At 44.3% G+C, this 18518-nt stretch overlaps 1 protein-coding gene across 3 annotated transcripts; it reads right to left on the bottom strand.

Moving 5' to 3' along the window:
• Positions 1 to 821: 821 nt before the first annotated feature.
• On the bottom strand, positions 822 to 16833 carry ercc6l2 (excision repair cross-complementation group 6-like 2). 3 transcript variants are annotated; one of them, XM_030359173.1, is made up of 20 exons: positions 16346 to 16661; positions 15829 to 16259; positions 15594 to 15710; positions 14759 to 14952; positions 14406 to 14499; positions 13941 to 14008; positions 13508 to 13715; positions 12539 to 12679; positions 12290 to 12406; positions 12059 to 12178; positions 11899 to 11970; positions 11144 to 11289; positions 9287 to 9382; positions 8781 to 8880; positions 7759 to 7911; positions 7403 to 7498; positions 4760 to 5648; positions 4501 to 4655; positions 3950 to 4125; positions 822 to 2054 (listed from the first exon to the last, which is right to left on the bottom strand). In XM_030359173.1, the coding sequence occupies exons 1-20, from the start codon at positions 16374 to 16376 to the stop codon at positions 1094 to 1096; spliced, it is 4365 nt and encodes a 1454-aa protein (XP_030215033.1). In that variant the 5' UTR covers positions 16377 to 16661; the 3' UTR covers positions 822 to 1093. The 3 variants fall into 3 exon arrangements, with proteins under 3 accessions (XP_030215033.1, XP_030215035.1, XP_030215034.1); XM_030359175.1 differs by lacking the exons at positions 822 to 2054; positions 3950 to 4125; positions 4501 to 4655 and having other exon boundaries at positions 5410 to 7026; positions 16346 to 16833; XM_030359174.1 differs by lacking the exons at positions 822 to 2054; positions 3950 to 4125; positions 4501 to 4655 and having other exon boundaries at positions 5410 to 7032; positions 16346 to 16833.
• Between the last annotated feature and the right edge of the window lie 1685 nt (positions 16834 to 18518).

Below are 18518 nucleotides of genomic sequence, written 5' to 3' on the forward strand. Positions count from 1 at the left end.
GGAGCGAGGAGCGTTGAGTGTCGATGATATGCAGGGAAAACACTCGGGCAAATGTCAATGGTGGGACCCGTCAGGAGACGCAGTGTTTTGAGAGGAGGGGATTGGCTGAAAGATAACAGCTTGACTTCCCCCGCCTAGACTACATTGAAGGCAGGCTATCGCTTATTGTTATTACACGAAATGCCACAGCCGCTCTTAAGAGCATTCAAAAGCATTAGCCGAGGCCAAACCACAGACTATCGTATTACAAAGCCTGTCATCACGGAGCAGAGCCTCCGAGCGGGCGAGAGACAGCGGGGAAGCATGGAGAGACAGAGAGAAAGAGAGAGAGAGAGAGAGAGAGAGAGAGAGAGAGAGAGAGAGAGAGAGAGAGAGGGAGAGAGAGAGAGAGAGAGAAAGAGAGAGAGATCCCGCCTGACAGGGCTGACAACTAAAGTGATCCCTTTTTGAGACCACCAACGTGTTGCGACAGTAAGTTCATGTTATCTAGTGAGGGCTACGTTCAGCTCAGATCAAAAGTGAAGTGGAGCATCAGAGGGACACTTAACAGGGAATATCTTATAATTCCTCATGGACATTTCCAACATTATAACACAAATATAGCCACCTGTGCATGCAAGGAAACAAATCCGTCGTCTGCTTAGTTTGGCTCAATTCATGCGATTAATACCTCAGATCTTTACTGTTCGGTTTACAGTTTTGGTTAATTTGTTTTAAAGTGAATCAATGCTCAGTAAATAATGTTTAGCATGTGTTGGCTCAGTAGTGTTTACTCCATTATGTTATCATATGATTGAAATTGTAGAAGAAAAGTCACAACATTTTGAGGTCTGCAAATTCTGTTTATTGAAGTTTTTGAACCGATTTTTTTTACAGCTTACTTTGCATAAATACCTACGGCATGTTTTGCATGTCATTAAAATATACTAAAAACAAAGCTAGATATTATAATAAAACAGGGAGGAAAACACATGTTTTCTTTATCATGAAATATAAAAACCTAAAAAGTAAGAAAGAGAAAGCAACATAATCCCTGGCTTCACAATTCTTCTTTAAATTGAATCCCACTGTAGCACCGTCACCCTCCACCCTGCTATTTCTTCCACAGAAACTTGTCATTAGTCTTCCATAGTGCGGAGCCCCCTCCTTCCCCAGACGCGCCCAGGTCCGGGCGGGCCGTCCTCCCACGCACCCTCTCCAGCACCGACAGGTCCGTCAGCCGCTCCAGGCTCTCCTCGCTGCCTTCGTTCAAAATGTCCCAGAAGTCTCTGCGGCCTGCCGTGTGACGCGGCGGAGGAGGAGGGGCTGAGCGGGCTTGCGTGGCGGGATCGCTGCCGTCGGCATGAAGGCAGGGTCGGGGGGTCTGAGAGGGGCTTGCCGCCGCCAACCGCCTCTGCGGCGCCCCTCTGGCTGAGGTGGGTCTGAAAAGGTCGTCCAGGATCGACGTGTCTCCGATGAGCTCCGTGAGGATGGAACGGGGGTCCGAGGGGGAAGGGGCCTCTCTGTGGGGGGACGGGGGGCATGCCCTGTCCGTCCGGCCCACCGCAGCACCGGAGGCTGCTGGGTCCAGGGCAGCGGCCTCCCCACAGGGCTCCAGACTGCTGCTGCCGGCCGGGTCCGAGCAAGGAACCCCTGCAGCTCTGGAGGCGGCGCTGCTGGAAACACTCGCCCTATGTGTCCTCTTACGGCCTCTGGCGATGTCACGGCCCCCAACAGCGACCCTCCCCTGAGGGATTCTGGGGGATTTCTGAGGTGTTAAAAGAGGCGTTTCTCTGGCTTTAGAGTCCCCTCTAGCCTTCTGAGGAGAGACTTTCCTTCTGCATTTGGGTTTAGGGGCGGGAGAGCTTGGGGGCCGCACTACGGAGGTGGACTGGCCCACGGAGGGCTCGGGGAACCAGTTGGCGACCATGTCGGCCAGGTCTGGACGGTCCAGGGACGAGTAGTACCGTCTGAGCCAGGCTAGTCTCTGACCCGAGCTGCTGCTCAGGACGTCCTCCGCAAAGGCACGGACTGAAGACATGCCCAGTTCGGACGCCATCTGGTCCAGCTGCTGCCTGTAGCAGAAACATAGAAAACACTGAAGTAGAAGAGAGCGCAAAATACATGGGCACACAAAACGCACCCTGAGGGACACCCAGAGAATCCATAATATACCTTTCATTCCAAATATCATAGTAGAACTATATCTACTATGACTACAGTGGAGAAACACACACACAAGCGCACACAAACAAAAACACAAAGGCTGATAATGAGGATGATGATGATGATAAGCCTCTTTTTGGATACCTTAACCCAGATGAGGTGCTAACTAGTCATTCAGAGATGACAGTCAGCATCCAGACAGTCTTAATGCTACGACGTATGGTCTTTGTGAGTCTCCCGGCCAACCAGTGTCTGGATGGCCTCACCGTACACCAGGGCAGAGGATACTTCTAATGCCCACGGAGGTCAGGCAGCTGTTGTGGGGGCTTGTTGATTTTGGTGCCAACATTTACAGGATTTTATTGAAAAAAGTACATGATGTATATCACACTATAGAAATAATTCTAAACGAAGGCAATTAATCAAAACTATCACCTACAGGCACACAAATCCTAACTTCCCAACATACTGACAAGTCATAACAAATAGGATTCCCTTCAGGCTACAGACTGGATGGACTGTAAAGACACCACCAGCGTCTAATGCACTAAACTCTAATTTGTCAGCACTTGCCCATTAAATGTAAATGTGTCAGTGAAATTAAATCAAATGTGCTTGAGCATTGCATGTGTTAAGGCAGGTACGTGAACATGCCAGGCGATAAATCAGTTTGTCTGAGTAGTGTGCATCTGTGTGGCCTTTCCCTCTGTGGTTCACTGCACGTTACAACGTGTGGTAGAGAGTGTGTGTGTGTGTGTGTGTGTGTGTGTGTGTGTGTGTGTGTATGTGAGAGTGTGAATGTGTGAATGTGTGAGTAAGTGTGTGTGTGTTTGAGAAAGTGTGTGTGTGTGTGTGTGTGTGTGTGTGTGTGTGTGTGTGTGTGTGTGTGTGTGTGTGTGTGTGTGTGTGTGTGTGTGTGTGTGTGTGTGTGTGTGTGTGTGTGTGTGTCCTCCGGGGGAATCTCAGGAGAGTTGTGGTTGTGCAGAGGGGGAAAACTGGACGGGTGGGATGTGAACCCAACAGGGATATGGGATGGGAACACGATGCTGGGAAGTATGGGGGGAGTGTGTGGGGGGGGCTCTGAGGTGGTCTTGTTCTCTCAAACAGACATACACAATAACAACAACAACATAAAACGCACTTCCACGGAAACACAGCAGACAAGCCCATTTACAGACAGAGGACACAAACAAGGTTCAGCATTACCCAATACCCATCTGGGGCCGCTTGTAGCCGCGCTTAGCATTGGCCAACTTAACCCTTCATTGTCAGGAATGTATCGCTACCTTAACACAACTCCCTACCTTCTTCAACCTTTTTCATCTACTATCATTGAACCACTTGTTGAATCTTTCCAAGATATGCCGTCTGTTCCAATGCATTATTATGATATAGTATGGTATTTGATGCATTTTCCGTATTCTCCTGGTCCTTTACGTTGTTGCACTCCCCTCTCAACCTTTTCAAATTAGAAACTAGCTCACCATAATCCCCTCCCTCTAATTCACTCCTTTTTTCTATTTCCATCCCACACTTCCCCTCTCCCTCCTCCTCCCTCTCCCTCCACCTCCTCCCTCTCCTCCTCCCTCTCCCTCCTCCTCCTCCTCTTCCACCTCCTCTTCCTCCTCCCTCTCCTCCTCCTCCTCCCTCTTCCTCCTCCTCCCTCCTCCTCCTCCCTCTCCCTCCTCCTCCTCCTCTTCCTCCTCCTCTTCCTCCTCCCTCTCCTCCTCCTCCTCCCTCTCCCTCTTCCTCCTCCTCCCTCTCCCTCCTCCTCCCTCTCTCTCCTCCTCCCTCCTCCTCATACCTGCGTATGGCTTGCGGCGTCTGCCCCAGGATGAAGGTGTCCTCCCGGCCGTGGTGGACAGCCTGGCGATCGGAGGTGACTGGGTGCTGCGCCCTGAGTCCGCTTGCCCCCGCCCGGCTCCTCTCACCCTCCTCTCTGGCTGCTGCCGAGGCCGGAGGGCCCTCTGACGACTCGCTCTGGAACCACGGAAACCACAGCGGACCGCACGTCGTGTTGGTGTGTGAGTCACCGTGTTATTAAATCCACATCGTTTGGGGTCATTGATAAATAAACAACGTAGGAATCTTTTCCTTTTTGGGCTGAAAACAATTTTACAATGCTTGTTAATAACTAGTTCATAATTAATAACTGACTAAGTGACACGCATGGTGTAAGGCCTGAAGGTACTTTTCGCCATCTTTCAACATTTTAAATCAATTCAAGCAATACGAGTCACACATTTTATAGTTAAATTTGAATCATAAAAAAATGTAAAGGCCAAAAAGCTATTATTATCTCATCCATGTCAATATAAAACACAAGTTCAGCAATGTCAGAAACTGCTTGTGTACCTCCTGGGTGCCTACAAGATGATTAGCTGGGAACTGCGAATACATCCGCCGGTCAAACACGTCCCGTACGGCGGCCCGGCTGATTCGCTCCTCGGCCTTGCTCCCGCCCACCACTCGCTGGTTAGAATGGGTGTACAGCACCTCACTGACTCCACCTTCAAAAAAAACCCCATCAGGTCAGTTTCGAAACACAGTCGGCGATGCCTCAAGAACATCGCATCACGCACGATAAACAAGATGATACAAACCCCAGGTTTACCTAGAACGGTGTCAATTGTGCCATCTCTGTGCGTCTGCGGTTTCAGCGAGGTGAACGAGACGCTTTTCGAGCCGTGCGGCCTTAAAGTGTCCGCCATTTTTGGTGTTTTGCCTCCATCGGTCAGCGCTCTGGACCCGTCTGCTCTCGCCGATCTCCCCTTCTTGACAGGCGTGTGTTCCTCTTCAGACGAGGTGAACGTCTCGATGTGCTCTGTGTGTTTGGACCGGGCCCTGACGGCGGGTTTCTTCCTGTTGGTACGGTTGGCTCCGCCTCTCTCTCCGCCTCTCACCGCCTCGCCCAGGTCGTCAGATTCGTCGGTGTCTGACGTCCCGTGCCTCCCTCGGGGGGCTGCTCGGGCCTCGTCCGATCCCGTCCTCCTCATCCCCTCTGCCCTTTTTGCGCTCGTCCACCTTCTGAGGCGGCCCTCTCCCCCGGACCCACCTGAGGTGTCGGGGAGGACCCCACCTTTGACGGAGACGCCGTTCCCAGGGGTACCAGATGAGGACCCCTGGGAGGTGCACCCCTCCTCCACCTCTTTCTGCTTCTTCTTGGTGGATCGCTCCTCAACACCACCTCCACCACCACCACCCGACTCCCCCTCACTCAGACTGCTGTCCTCCACCCCGGAGGACGCCATCTGCGCCCCCCCCGTCAGCAGCCGGGAGAAGCCGCAGTGGAGGAGGTTGGGTCGGGAGGAGGCGGTGTTGGCGTTGTTCCCGTCTTCCCCGCGGAGCTCCGCGCCCTTCCTCCTCCTGATGTTGCCTCCGACGTCGTCCTCTTCGCTGCCGCTGCTAAAGTCCAACACCCCCCTGGAGGAGGGGGTGTTGGACCCTTCGCCCGGTGGGCTGTTTTGTTTGGAGGCATCAGCGGGCGCGGGTTTCCCAGATTCCTACAGTGAGAAATAAACATAGTGAATATAAAATAAACCTCTTCATATTGTTTCATATTGTCAATATCTTCATATTGTTTTGGATCCACTTATGTAGATGACACACAAGCACAACTTTGTCAACTAGCACTGTAGATCTTCCAATTAACGTAGTGTTGACTGGATGTCATTAGGGCCGAGCCTGAATATCCAGATATTCGTTCGTTAGGTTGGTTTTTGCGTGCTGTCCCAATGGTTACGACGCGTCAACTTTGTGATACTTTCTTTATATCGTCTTTGTGTATTAGCGTTATAACATGCAATTTTAAATCCATGTGACATTATACTACACTAATCCCTTTCTCAAGCACGGCCATTAACATCAACTGCTGCACAGACTCCGTCTGTGTCACGGTGTCCCTTTATCGTGGCGACAGAGTGCCTCCGAAAAGGCACTTTGTTATTTTACCAAAATAACTCAAAGGGCGTTTCTGAGCAGATTGGGACGTTCACAAACTGTGGACTTGATAAAATATAGGAATTTTTCTCTAAATGGTAAATGGACTGCAATTATATGGCGCATTTATAACCAGTTGCCACTTAAAGCGCTTTTCCAATAGTGCCTGACATTCACCCCTTCATACACCGACGGCGGGGTCAACCATGCAAGGTAACAACCAGCTCCTCTGGAACAATTAGTTTGGTTACTCAGGGACATCTCGACATCATGTTGAAATTCATGTAAGGCATATTACCACGTTTAAAACTAAAACAGACGGTTTTGGGCGTACTGCCCCTTTAAAAATCATCTCAGTCCGATGCTACATATTCATTAGGTTTCAGAGGGACCATAAAAGTGATATCTAGCACTCCCACGGTATCCTCCCACTAGATGAGCCTTTCCCACTCTCGTCATGTCCATGTGCATGTCTGTATTTTCAACCCTTTAATCAGTACAACTACTGGGCCCAATGTGTACAGGAAAGCCTATGTGTTGGTGCATCTGTGCGTATGGATGTGTGTGTGTGTGTGAGCGTGCATGCGTACGTGTGGAATGTGCGCGTGTTGATGTGTGTATATTCATATGTCTGGATGCATGCATGGATATCGACGCGTACGTGTGCCTGTGTGTATGCATGTGTCTTTGTGTGTGCGCGCCGTGCGTGCACGTGGGCACTCTATCGTTGTTAATTGCCAGTAGTTGCAGTCAAGTCAAGCAAGGCCTGCGAAGGAGCCTGCGTGCCGAGCAGAACCGGAGCGTTGGCTGGGAACCGTCGCAGGACGTTAAGGCCCGTCGCCGTGTCAATAAATAGGCCGACAGCAGAAGATAGGCTCCTGCTGTGTGGTCCGCCTGCTCCCTCCATTAGGACACTGGGTAATTACAGCCAGCTGTCCTGCACTGCATCTGGGAGAGACACCAGAGGGGGGAGGGACAGAGAGACAAGAGGGAGAGACGGAGGGACAGAAGCAGAAATAAAAGGTATACAAAACGTTGGAAGTGTGCAAAGAGAATAAAGCGGAGAACGACAGATGGGAATAGAAGAAACTGTTTTTCTATCAGTTTAAGGCAGATAGATGACTTATGCAGGGTGCAGCTTGGTCGACTGACAGGGGGAACCATGTGTGAGGTGTCTCCTCTTTCACATGGGAAGGGAGCCGGGGGTGGTGGTTGTGGTTGGGAGGGGCCGCGGGGTCATATGGGCCGCTGGGGACGTGGGGGGTGAGCGCCAGCCCCAGAGTTTCTGGTTCCCTGGGAACATTTGGATATTACTCACGCCTGTCTCCTCCTCGCCGCCCGCCTCTTCACCGCCGTCGGCCCCGCCCGCGTGCGTGCTGGCTGTGACCACACCGGCCTCCACGCGACCCTCCCGCTATGGGAGAGAGGAACAACAACAACGGTGTTTGTTATCAGGGCGGGTGGTAGACAACTGATAGTACAGTAAGGACAGGCATGCTAAGGTATGACCACCTATGCACAAGCTGTTGGCTAGACTTGCATTGAATTAGATATATTAGTTACATTTAGTTGTCAGTGTATCGATGTGTATGAATGCGTTTATGAATGCGTGTATGAAGCGCTTTCAGGGGCTAATGAAAAGCGCTACGTTAACGCAGACCAGCAGTATGAGACCTCCAGCAGCTGGCGGGTCAGGCAGGTCCCCTGGGTCTGCAGCCTGAAGAGGTTCTTGGTCCCGAAGAGCTCCCCCTGATGGCCGTCCGTGCCCTGCACCGCCTCAAAGTACCGCCGCGCACTCTCCCGGTCCACCACCGTGCTCTGCAGTTGCTGGGAGGCCGAAGGGATGAATGTCACAAAATACTGAATTACACATATACGGATATATATATCAATTCACGTTGAAATGTGGAACATTTCGACTAGCTCGTAAAAAAATTAACTGACATATCTCTAGCCAGTCCTGATCGATAAGAGTGGAATTGATTTCTTTCATGTCATCAATAAAATAACATTGTACAATTTGAATCCTGCCTCTCCTTTTGTTTACAAGAATCTTACTACAGACACTCTCAAAACCGCTCCCACGCGGCCGGCTGTGCTTCTTCGCGTCACACAGTAGCACAGCCATTGAGTTTGGACCAAACACTTTCAATGAATATCTGCACTTAATGGAAGTCTACTCCAAGGGAGGGGCTGAATCTTACAGGAGAGGACTTTAAACACATTTATCTATTTCATAATTTGCAAAGGAGGCTCTAATTTTTTTATGGATACACATACATATATATATAATGGCGCTTTCAGCTACAGGTGTTTTTTACATTTTCTAAGAAACAATCATTCATTAGGAGCACATCAAATGTTAATGCACAAAGCTCATTTGGATAATGGGAGCAATATAATGCAATACATAGATGATATTCATGTGCTATTTTGGTAAGTGTTATGGGTTGCAGTTGCCCAAACTGGATTAGTCTTAATTCACATTCTTGGGGAAAATGTACCACATATACTATGCCTCTGCTGCGAAAGCCATTGCAAGAAAAATCAATGGCTCCAACAAGGAGATTGTAACAGCTGGTCACACACCGTAATGAGGAAACATATTCTGTTACACGCAACCTCAAGGGACACACATACTCACACACAAAATAATTTAAATATGAAAAGCATGGTTTAACGTGGATCACAGGTACCTGTTTGTAAACCTGTCGGAGGTAGATGATCTCCTCCACAGTACCCAATGAGATCAGCCGTAGCACAGTGACATCCCTCCACTGGCCAATACGATAGGCACTTTGAGTAGAAGAAACAAACTAAATTAGATTCACTCAAGACAAGTAGTTCAAAAAGTAGGACATCTTTTTGTATGAAATGCATGTCTCAAATATATCTCTGCGATTTAGATTTTGTATTTCTGAAAAAATAAATAATAATAATAATATATAAATAAAGAAAGAAAGAAAAAATTAACTGATTGAATATTATTTATTTATATAGATTAATTATTATATTCATTTAAGTTTTTCATATTGCTAATTGTAATTGTTTCCACAATGGACATAGAAGACAGAGATGTGAATGCTGCTACACTAGCTGTAATCAATGTGATGTCTGTTATTTGACAAAGTAACATTGTAATTGCTTTGCTAGTTAACTAATTTGATCTTGGGGTTGGGGTTGGTGGTAGTGGGCATCGTACCGATCGATAGCTTGCAGGTCATTGGCTGGGTTCCAGGTGGGGTCAAACAGCACCACCACATTGGCTCCCACAAAATTCAGGCCAAGGCCACCCGCCCTGAGAGAAAGTGAGTAACACATGTTAAACTGTTTAGCAGGGACGATTCTAGGTTCTGACTTTTGGGGGGGCTCAACCCGAGGAAGCCACAGGGGTATATGAAGTATATAAAGTGCTGTCCAAGATTTTTTTATTCCACAACCTTTATTTTATTAGTTACTATGCTGTTGTATGTCTAAGCCAAAAGCTGTCAGTGTCAGCTAAATAATGCAGTTCTGAATCACTAAAGTGATGAAAGGAAAAAATACTATTTGGATGAAGGACTAATCAATGGATGTTAACTGTTATAACAAATTTGAGGTATATTAATTTTCCTTTGTGTAAGTTTCACTCAAAAATGACCATATTTCCCCCTTTTTTTTAATTTACACAGTTACGGAAACACATTGGTACAACATGTACGAGATTAATAATATGAGAAACATACCACTATTTCGGGAGCAATAAACTACGTTGTCTCACTTTCAGGGACCCATACATTTTTATAAAACTTCTGATGCAAAAAAATCTTGTTCTGATGCAAAAAAAAAAGGGGGCTAATTTTCAGTTAAAACAAAACCGCTGGCATTATTTTATCAGCTGTGGGCGTTTTCATTGCCATAACAACGTGACCTAATCAACAAATACAACATGTTCTACACCAGTGGCTCTCAATTATTTTCTGTCATTCCCACCCTAGGAGACAGATATTTTTTCACGCCCTCCCTGAAATTAAATAGCCTACTATTGAGACCTGCTAATATTTATTTATTTAGATTAATAAAATTGGCGGAGATAACATCTGAAACAACTTAATACAATTTCCAAGTTCAGTTTATTAACTAAATTTGTAACATTTAAACAAGACTGCTAAGTCTATGTGAATCTCAAAACAGAGAAACAAGAGCATATGATTCACTGGGGTTTGCATTTAATTAAAAATACTTTTAAACAGTAAACATTGTTCACTTGTCAGCTTTATCAGCTTATTCCCTTTCAAAAAAAAAAAAAAAAAGTTCATCTTTCAAGCATGAATAAAGACACCAAGACCCTCTGTCATGACTTTGTACGATCAAAATTCTTGGAAAACTTCTGACCCTTGGTATTATGTTTATTTAAAATAAAATAAGTAACTTATTTAAATAAATAAATAAGACACAGTCCTGCTCGCTATGAGTCTCATAGTATTAGAACATGTTGTACTTGTTGATTAGTTGACGTTGTTATGGCAATGAATTTGCCCTCAGCTGATAAAATAATGCCAGCGTTTTTTTTCAACTGAAAATTAGCACCCATGTCAACTTTTTCTGCTCCTTGCACCTTATCATGCTTATCAAGCTACGCAGCATTACAATCCCTGCCGACTAAAACATGAAGCAATTCAAGAGGAGGCATAGATAGAATCGCCTTGTGGTCAACTGTAATTTAATAGTCATCTGACAGATTATGTCAAGGTTTTAAAATGATTATTATTATTATTAGCTGGTCATGTTATAACACAGCTGGAAATCGTGGATTTTCTGATAAAGACTAGCAAGCCTTTTTGACAGACAAAACAGCATACAAAAAAAAAAGGTAGAATATTAGATTTGTGAACGAAATGATAGGGTGGGCTAAGGCCTAGCTTCGCCACTGCTGTTTAGGCTTAGTAGCAATTATTTACAAAAAACAAATGAAAGAAGATACAACAAGACCACATTGTCTGATCTTGATTGATTATTATTATCCAAAAAGAATATTTTTTGGTCGAGTTCATTCAACGTAATGGCTGTAATGACTTACATGGTGGAGACCAGGCAGAGGTTAGTGTGGGGGCTGCTGTTGAAGTCCTTGACGATCTTGACCCGGTCTTTGGCCTTGGTGTTGCCGTCCAGCCGGTTGTACTCCAACCCCTCCGCCATGCAGTAGCTCACCAGCACATCCAGCAGCTGCAGGAGTTCCACACACAGTCACAAACACATACCGAGAGCCCAGATCCTAGTTCTCAGTTTAATCTGCAAAGCGCAACCGGCCTTCCCGTAGGCATCCTTGCTCCCTACCTGTATCTGGATTCACTATGAGCTGCTCAGGGTAACCGCAACATCTGCTAAATCTCTTCTCTCTTAACTTCTCTAAATAGAAAATAGTCATTCTCAAGTACACCGGGACAGTTTTGATGCTGTTGCAAATCTATACACTCTAGCTTTCTTGCTGACATATTTCAAATCAAAAGTGTAGATATTTGTAATAATCTAGTTTGTCCTGAATAATTTATATATCCGGCACCTTTTTTGCTGCAAACAAGTAGCACATGGAACCAACTATGTTCAGCCTTTAAGACTATGGTAAGGAAGGGATTCCAGTGGACATGATAAAAAATAACAATGTCCTAAAAATCTCAAGAAAGATGGCCTTCAGGCATCTAGACATCTCCATGTAGGCCCATGTTTTACCCCCATGTCCTCAATTAGCAAAGTATCCATTGCAGCGATGTGCAAACACATACTCAAAGACACACACGTTAAGACACAACACACTGGACAACACACTACTTTTACCTTTGTGGAAAGAGAGAAAATAAGCACTTTGTCCCTCCTCTTCATGTAATGTCTCAACAGCTTCTGCAGAACCTGCCAGCAAAAGAGACAAGTCGTTAGAGACTGAACAATCTCTTGTTGACAAGGAATGACATGCCATGCCATTCAGTATGCCTCAGACCTTCATTTTCCCGCTGTACATGGGGTCAGATATAGCCTCAAACGCCTCTTCTTTGCATCTCCGCAGGAAGTCCGGAAACTTCTGGAAAACCTTCTCGCAGACGGCGCCCACTAAATCTTTCTGAGAGGTGGTAATGGTTTGAGAAATGTCGAGTGTGAGTAATAGGATACAATACTGTAATATAATTGAAGTATGACAGTAATAAAGTTATTATCATCAAAAAATATATACTTGTTTCTTGCTGGTTCCATCCGTAGACCGCAGCAGGGCAACGTGATTTGCGACCTTCCTCAATATGGTCAAGTAGCTAAAGTACAGCACCTTCACTTCCACACCAGCAGAATTGGTCTGCGACGCAAGGAACACATAAGCCATCAAACGGTCAGCTATGTATGCTGCTTGAAAATGCATATGATATATACACATATGTAAAACATGCCATCGCCTTGACTCAATAGCAACGCCCGGCCGGCTACTTACTTTATAGCAACAGCTACGCCGAGTGCGACCGCTTTGACAGTCACATTTGTCCGAAGACCTCAGAATTAACATGACGTCTTCAGTGTCCAGCACAGTCTGATACACCGACCGCTGGAAGTCTGTCAGAGCGCAGTACACCACCTAGAACAAAACAACACAGTTCCTTCAACTGGGATTTGAGAAGCTCACCCATGGTAATCTTATACTGTTGTGATTGTGCTGCATAAGAACAACACTACAGAGACTGTGGAACATGCTATGAAGACTGTGATGTTGGAATGCGCCTCTACCCCCCACCCAACCTGTTTTGGCCTGTGACCCCATTCTTGGCTCTGAAAATGTTTAGCGACCGCCAAGATACACCAAATCAATATATTCTAAAGGGTTCTGATGAAACAGCTCTGTGGACTTACTCCGGCATCGCTGGGCCGCACCAACACGGCGTGAACAAAGTGATCGAGGGGAGTGATAATAATTCTCTTGAGATTATCACAAAGAACACAGAGGAAATTGAATTTTGCTCAGCATCTGACCCACATTAAGTTCCTATTGTTATCCATAATGAAAATATCGAGCAAGGATTTTGATATAAATATTTGGATGTAATGATACACCATCTGTTATCCTTGAAAGACCACATTGAAACTGTCTACAAAAGGACCAAGCAACGAATATATTTGTTCCCCACTGACTTATGTCTTCTGTGGGCGAGAAGATAAATTCTTCTTTTGTTTTTCACTTCTGTGATTATGAGTTGCCTCAACAAATAAATATCTACTCAAAGAGTGTAGGTCATCCTGCTGAGAAACTATGATTCAGCCTATCATATTAAGGCCATCAATATTGCCTTTGTTTAATGTCAAATCCAGGTCTTTTTTGTCTTGAATTTTTGGGTTCATGTTCAGCCCAAAAAAATGTAATCCTTTAAATATCTAAAGCTTATAGGGAGGAGTGGAAGCACTGCCCTACCCGGTCATCCTTCTTTGGTAGCTGGTCCTTGATGAGGGCCTTGGTTCTCCTGAGGAACCAGGGGGAGACCCTGGTGGCCAGCCCCCGGACAGCCCTCCTGGCGGTGGCCAGGGAGCGCTTGGTTGCGCTGTGCTTCTGGCCCTGCTCCACCGGATCAGAGTACCGGTTCTTGAAGTTTCCAAGGCTTCCCAGACATGCAGGTATGGCCCTGAGATGTAATACAATGACGAATAAACCAATGATGAATACAACCATAGACAAAAAGACACTGTTGTTTATTTCCCCTTGCGTTTCCTAATATAAATAATGTTGATTGAAAAAAATACCATAAAAAAGGATTTAAGACTGAAATAAATACAAAAGTTCTTATGAAAAATGCGCACTGTTAGCAAAGCAAATCCTGAAAGTTAAAATGTTGGATATAAAAACATACCAATCCATGACACACCAGAACTCCTCCAGGTTGTTTTGCAGTATGGTCCCAGTCAGACCAATTCTAACCTATGATAAAAAACAACAGAACAACAGAATGTTGTTAAAATTTGCAATACAATGCTCGCAGTAGAATGGCGCGCCAACTATTGATAAACTTACCCAGAATAGTATGGGGTCAGAACAGTGTCATTAATAATGAATGCACAGAGAAGGATTCACAAATGTATTTTGTGATTTATACATAAATTACTCTCTTCTCACAAATACATTTCAATGCACACACAAATGGATATGGGTATGCATAAATGTAAAATGTATCCATAAACAAAATTAATTTGTGAATCCTTCTCTATGCATTCATTATTAATGAGACTGTTCTGACCCCATAGAATAGTAGCTCACAAATTTGGAATCAATTAACGCAAATCATACCCAACAGGAGAATATCTTATAGATCTCTTACCTTGCACTTGAGCTCCTTCATAGCCTGTGTTATCTGGGATTTAGGATTCTTTAATTTGTGTACCTCATCCACAATAACAGCAGACCAGTCGATACTGAAACAAATAAGCAGTACAAAAAAAATAATGTTTCAATTACAAAACATGAAATGTAGCCAAAATGAGTCCCTTTCGCCCTCAATATACCCACCAACATATGCGGTATGCTTCAAAAGAACAAAACTGAGTTTATAAAAAAATCATTCAGTGTTTTTCTTGATTCAACAGTTAAGTAGCCATACAAAATATAACTTTTTTTACAAATACTTTTACATTCTGCATCTATTTACAGTCATGATTTGCTAGTCAGGGCTACCTATTGAACTGATCCAGACAGAGGCGAAGGGTCTCGTAGGTGGTGAGGGCGACCTCAAAGCGCCCGTCCCTGATGCGGGACAGCTCCTCCTCCTTCCGCAGCCCGTGGATCACCACGCACTGGAAGTGGCCCCAGGTGTCCAGCTCCTCCTTCCAGTTGTACATCACCGACAGCGGGGCCACAATCAAGAACACCTAGCACACACAGACACACACGCACACACGAGTACCGACCTTGTCTTGTCACAAGAACATAATTTAGGGGTCGCACCAGTACAAGTTATTCAATGTAATTCAATTTCATAGTACTACAAATTTGAGCAGAAATGTATCAAATCCATTACTACTACTACTAGATTACTACTGGAGTTATTTACTGGATTACTGGATCCATGAGTACATTACTGAATATATTGATTTTCATTCGTTGTTTGGGATCATAAGACTATAAGTGCTGATATACAGAACAATCAAATGTTGCCCTTTCAAACTTTCCAACATGCCGCTGTGCAGCAGAAAATTAACATATTTCATAAGCAGTTTAAGTGTTATGGAATAAGAAAGATTCTTTGACATTGTTCACTGATTTCTAGCACTGTGTGCATGTCAGATGAGTGTTGCTACATCCTCCAGCCCTACCTACTACTCACAAAATAAATACGGTATGTATACACACACACATACATACATACATAAAGGAGGTGTGTGTGTATATATATATATATATATATATATATATATATATATATATATATATATATATATATATATATATATATATGTTAATACAATGAAAACTTTTGTGGTTTTGGTTTGATTCCTCTCTTCAGACCTACCTTGCTGGGTCTCCTCTGCTCTGAAAACGACTGAGTCCTGAGGAATCGAGGCTTGTTGTTCTCAACGTCCTCCCAGGTTCCGGTCTTGTGAAGCACAGCGCTAAGAAAGCCAATGACCTATGATGATGAACAGCAACGGTGCCAGAACACAATGAGAAAACACAAAAGGTACATAAATACGGCTGAAAGAAATAGCAACAAATATTGGCCAGATAGGCTTTTTTGCTGTTTATACCTGAACTGTTTTCCCTAAGCCCATGTCATCCCCAAGGATGCAGCCTCTGGATAAGTTCACGTTTTCATGAATGAACTTGATGCCGTCTCGTTGGTAGTCCCTCAAGTACCTGTTGACGGTGTATGGGACTTTCTCACCCAGAGAGAGCACTAAGTGAACAGCCGTGCCAAGGGGATTCAGGCTGGGGAACAGGGGCTTCTCATGGGAGATCTGACCGGAGCCGGCTCGTTGAAGCTTGGAGACTGGTATCGTTACTTCTTTTTCAGCATCAGCATCATCATCATGGATGTTGTGATTGATAAACTTTACCAACACCGTGGTATCTTCATGATTATGAGTTGAGGAGGAGAGAAGACTCTGGATTGTTGCCTCTTGCAAGGAACCATCCTTCGGGTTCGGTGCAATGCATCTGTCACCTTCTTGCCAAATGACTGAAACGTTAACATTAGATTAGGCTAATAGAGGCATTAATTACCAATGTATAATTGTACAATACATTCTAACTTTACTAACAAACCTTTGGCGTCTGTGGTAGAGGATGAGTCCATCTCGGTGCATTGCGTGTGTTTCTACTCCTGTTTCACAGCTTAAGTTAGCTAACGTAGCCTTTTTTTACTCGGTTAACGTCACAACCGGGTCTAGACACAAGAGACAAACATTTATATTGTTTACAATTTTGATACAGCTTGCAAACATGATGGTTAAAAAAAGTATTGCGTGCTGGTGGTTTAGAGTTGTGTCTTTGTTCATGATTCGAGTGAGGATGCCCGAGCATGCCCTGCCCCGTGTTTATTTACTTTTCCTTTGAAAGCCGCACTTTCGCATTTTTTTACATCGCGTTAAAGAAATCCCAACAGCGCAAGTATCGGCGCCAACTGCGATGTGTTCAACGTCTATAACATAATCTTGTATATGGGTTGCGTGTATGTTTTTCTGCGTTTCCGAATAAGGATTAAATAGAAAGTGCTGAATGGATGGAAGGATGGATTGAAGGACGGATTGATACAGATAGAAAGAAAGACAGACATAGATTTTTTGATTATTATTATTATTTTAACTTGCATGTGTTATCGAAGGCCTATCTTATCATCAGTTTCACCATTTAATATCAAACATTTGTTATAGTTGTTATAGGCCAATTTCAACTAGCTGTCATAGAACTAAACTTAACACCCTCCCACCTGACAAAACTGACATATTCAATCTAATTCATTGTTTCCCACCCATTTCACCCCACTTGTGTAAATTGTTTTAATGTATGTTGTTCTTGTGTTTTTTATGATTGTTGATTTTGTTTTTTAAACACTGCCCTGTAAGGTCACCTTGAATGCTATGAAAGGCGCCCTCAAATAAAATTTATTATTATTATTAAGGTCGATAAAAAAGTCTGTATTTTTATTGGATGCAGGTCTTATACCGTTATCCATCAGTTTGCATCGATAGCCTACAACCACATAATTTAAAATGGCTGTGCTATGAAAGGCCAATAGAGGATGTAACAAATAGGCTTGATTGAATGTAAACAATTTAGGACATTCAGGCAATTGTCATTTAACAGCAACGATGGGATGTTGACAAGAATATAGGAGAGCCATCGTAGAGCATAGTCACAGGCCTCCTTCTAATCCAACGTGCTGCACTCTCCTCCTTGTGAACGGAGCCAGCGAGGGCCACTGCGGTTCAGCAATAGAACAAGTGTGTGTGAGATCTCACGCAGTATGTAAACCATTTGACATCAGTGTTTGGGCTTTCTTTATGGGAACATCTGTGGCAGCTGCACTATAAATTCCCAGGATCGGAAAACAGGAACAAAAAGTCCCATTTTTGTATGGCAGTGTACCATGGCAGGGAGCGGACTCTGAGCCCTCCTCATCTGGAGCGTTGCGGCTAACGTTTAGACCACGTTCAGTTGGGGATGGAGCTCGGATACCGTGCTGCTCTTTGTTTATGAGTGTTGTCTGCATAGCAACAGCTATCCTTAGAGAAAGCATATTGATGACTATTATTGCAAATTGAAATACCATGACGCAAAGTTCATTTGTGTGTCATTCATTTTTAATTTATCCATTATTTACATTATTTAAATATATTAATTGAATACTCCATCTTTATTACTAAATAAAAAATATCTATTTACAATTTCACTGAAAGATAAATGTTAAAAAAATAATATATGTATATATATACATTTTATCTTGCAGACAATACACATTTGAATGAAAGTCCTCACAACAAAACCAACCCAGATTAAATGAATGGCCTAAACTCTATCCCTGAAGATTTCTCCCTGATGAACATCAGTAGATCACCCCTGCACATGAGTGCTCATCTTGATCTTATGAAATTGGCCCAGCAACCTCTGATTTGAATAGAGCACGGTGCATGTCGGAGCAGACGTTCGCTGTCTGTTGGTCACAATCAGCATTTGGAATATGTAGGCTTGAATGGAGGTCTTGCGGTTCACACTCCAAAGGAAATGCTCCATCTGTGTTACTGCCTCTCTTCCTCTCATGAGTCAGAGGGCCCAGCCTGGGCCAAAACCAATTACCAGCAGGCCAAAGAAGGACATTTAAGATTAATAACCATTGATTTCCATCAGAGACATGAAATAACGTTGATGTAATTTCTGTTTGTGTGTTTTGTTTTGGTTTGCATTACATACCCTGTTATGCCCATCAGTAATGAATTCA

The sequence above is a fragment of the Gadus morhua genome, chromosome 6 (assembly GCF_902167405.1).
Source record: "Gadus morhua chromosome 6, gadMor3.0, whole genome shotgun sequence".
Lineage (NCBI taxonomy): Eukaryota > Metazoa > Chordata > Actinopteri > Gadiformes > Gadidae > Gadus > Gadus morhua.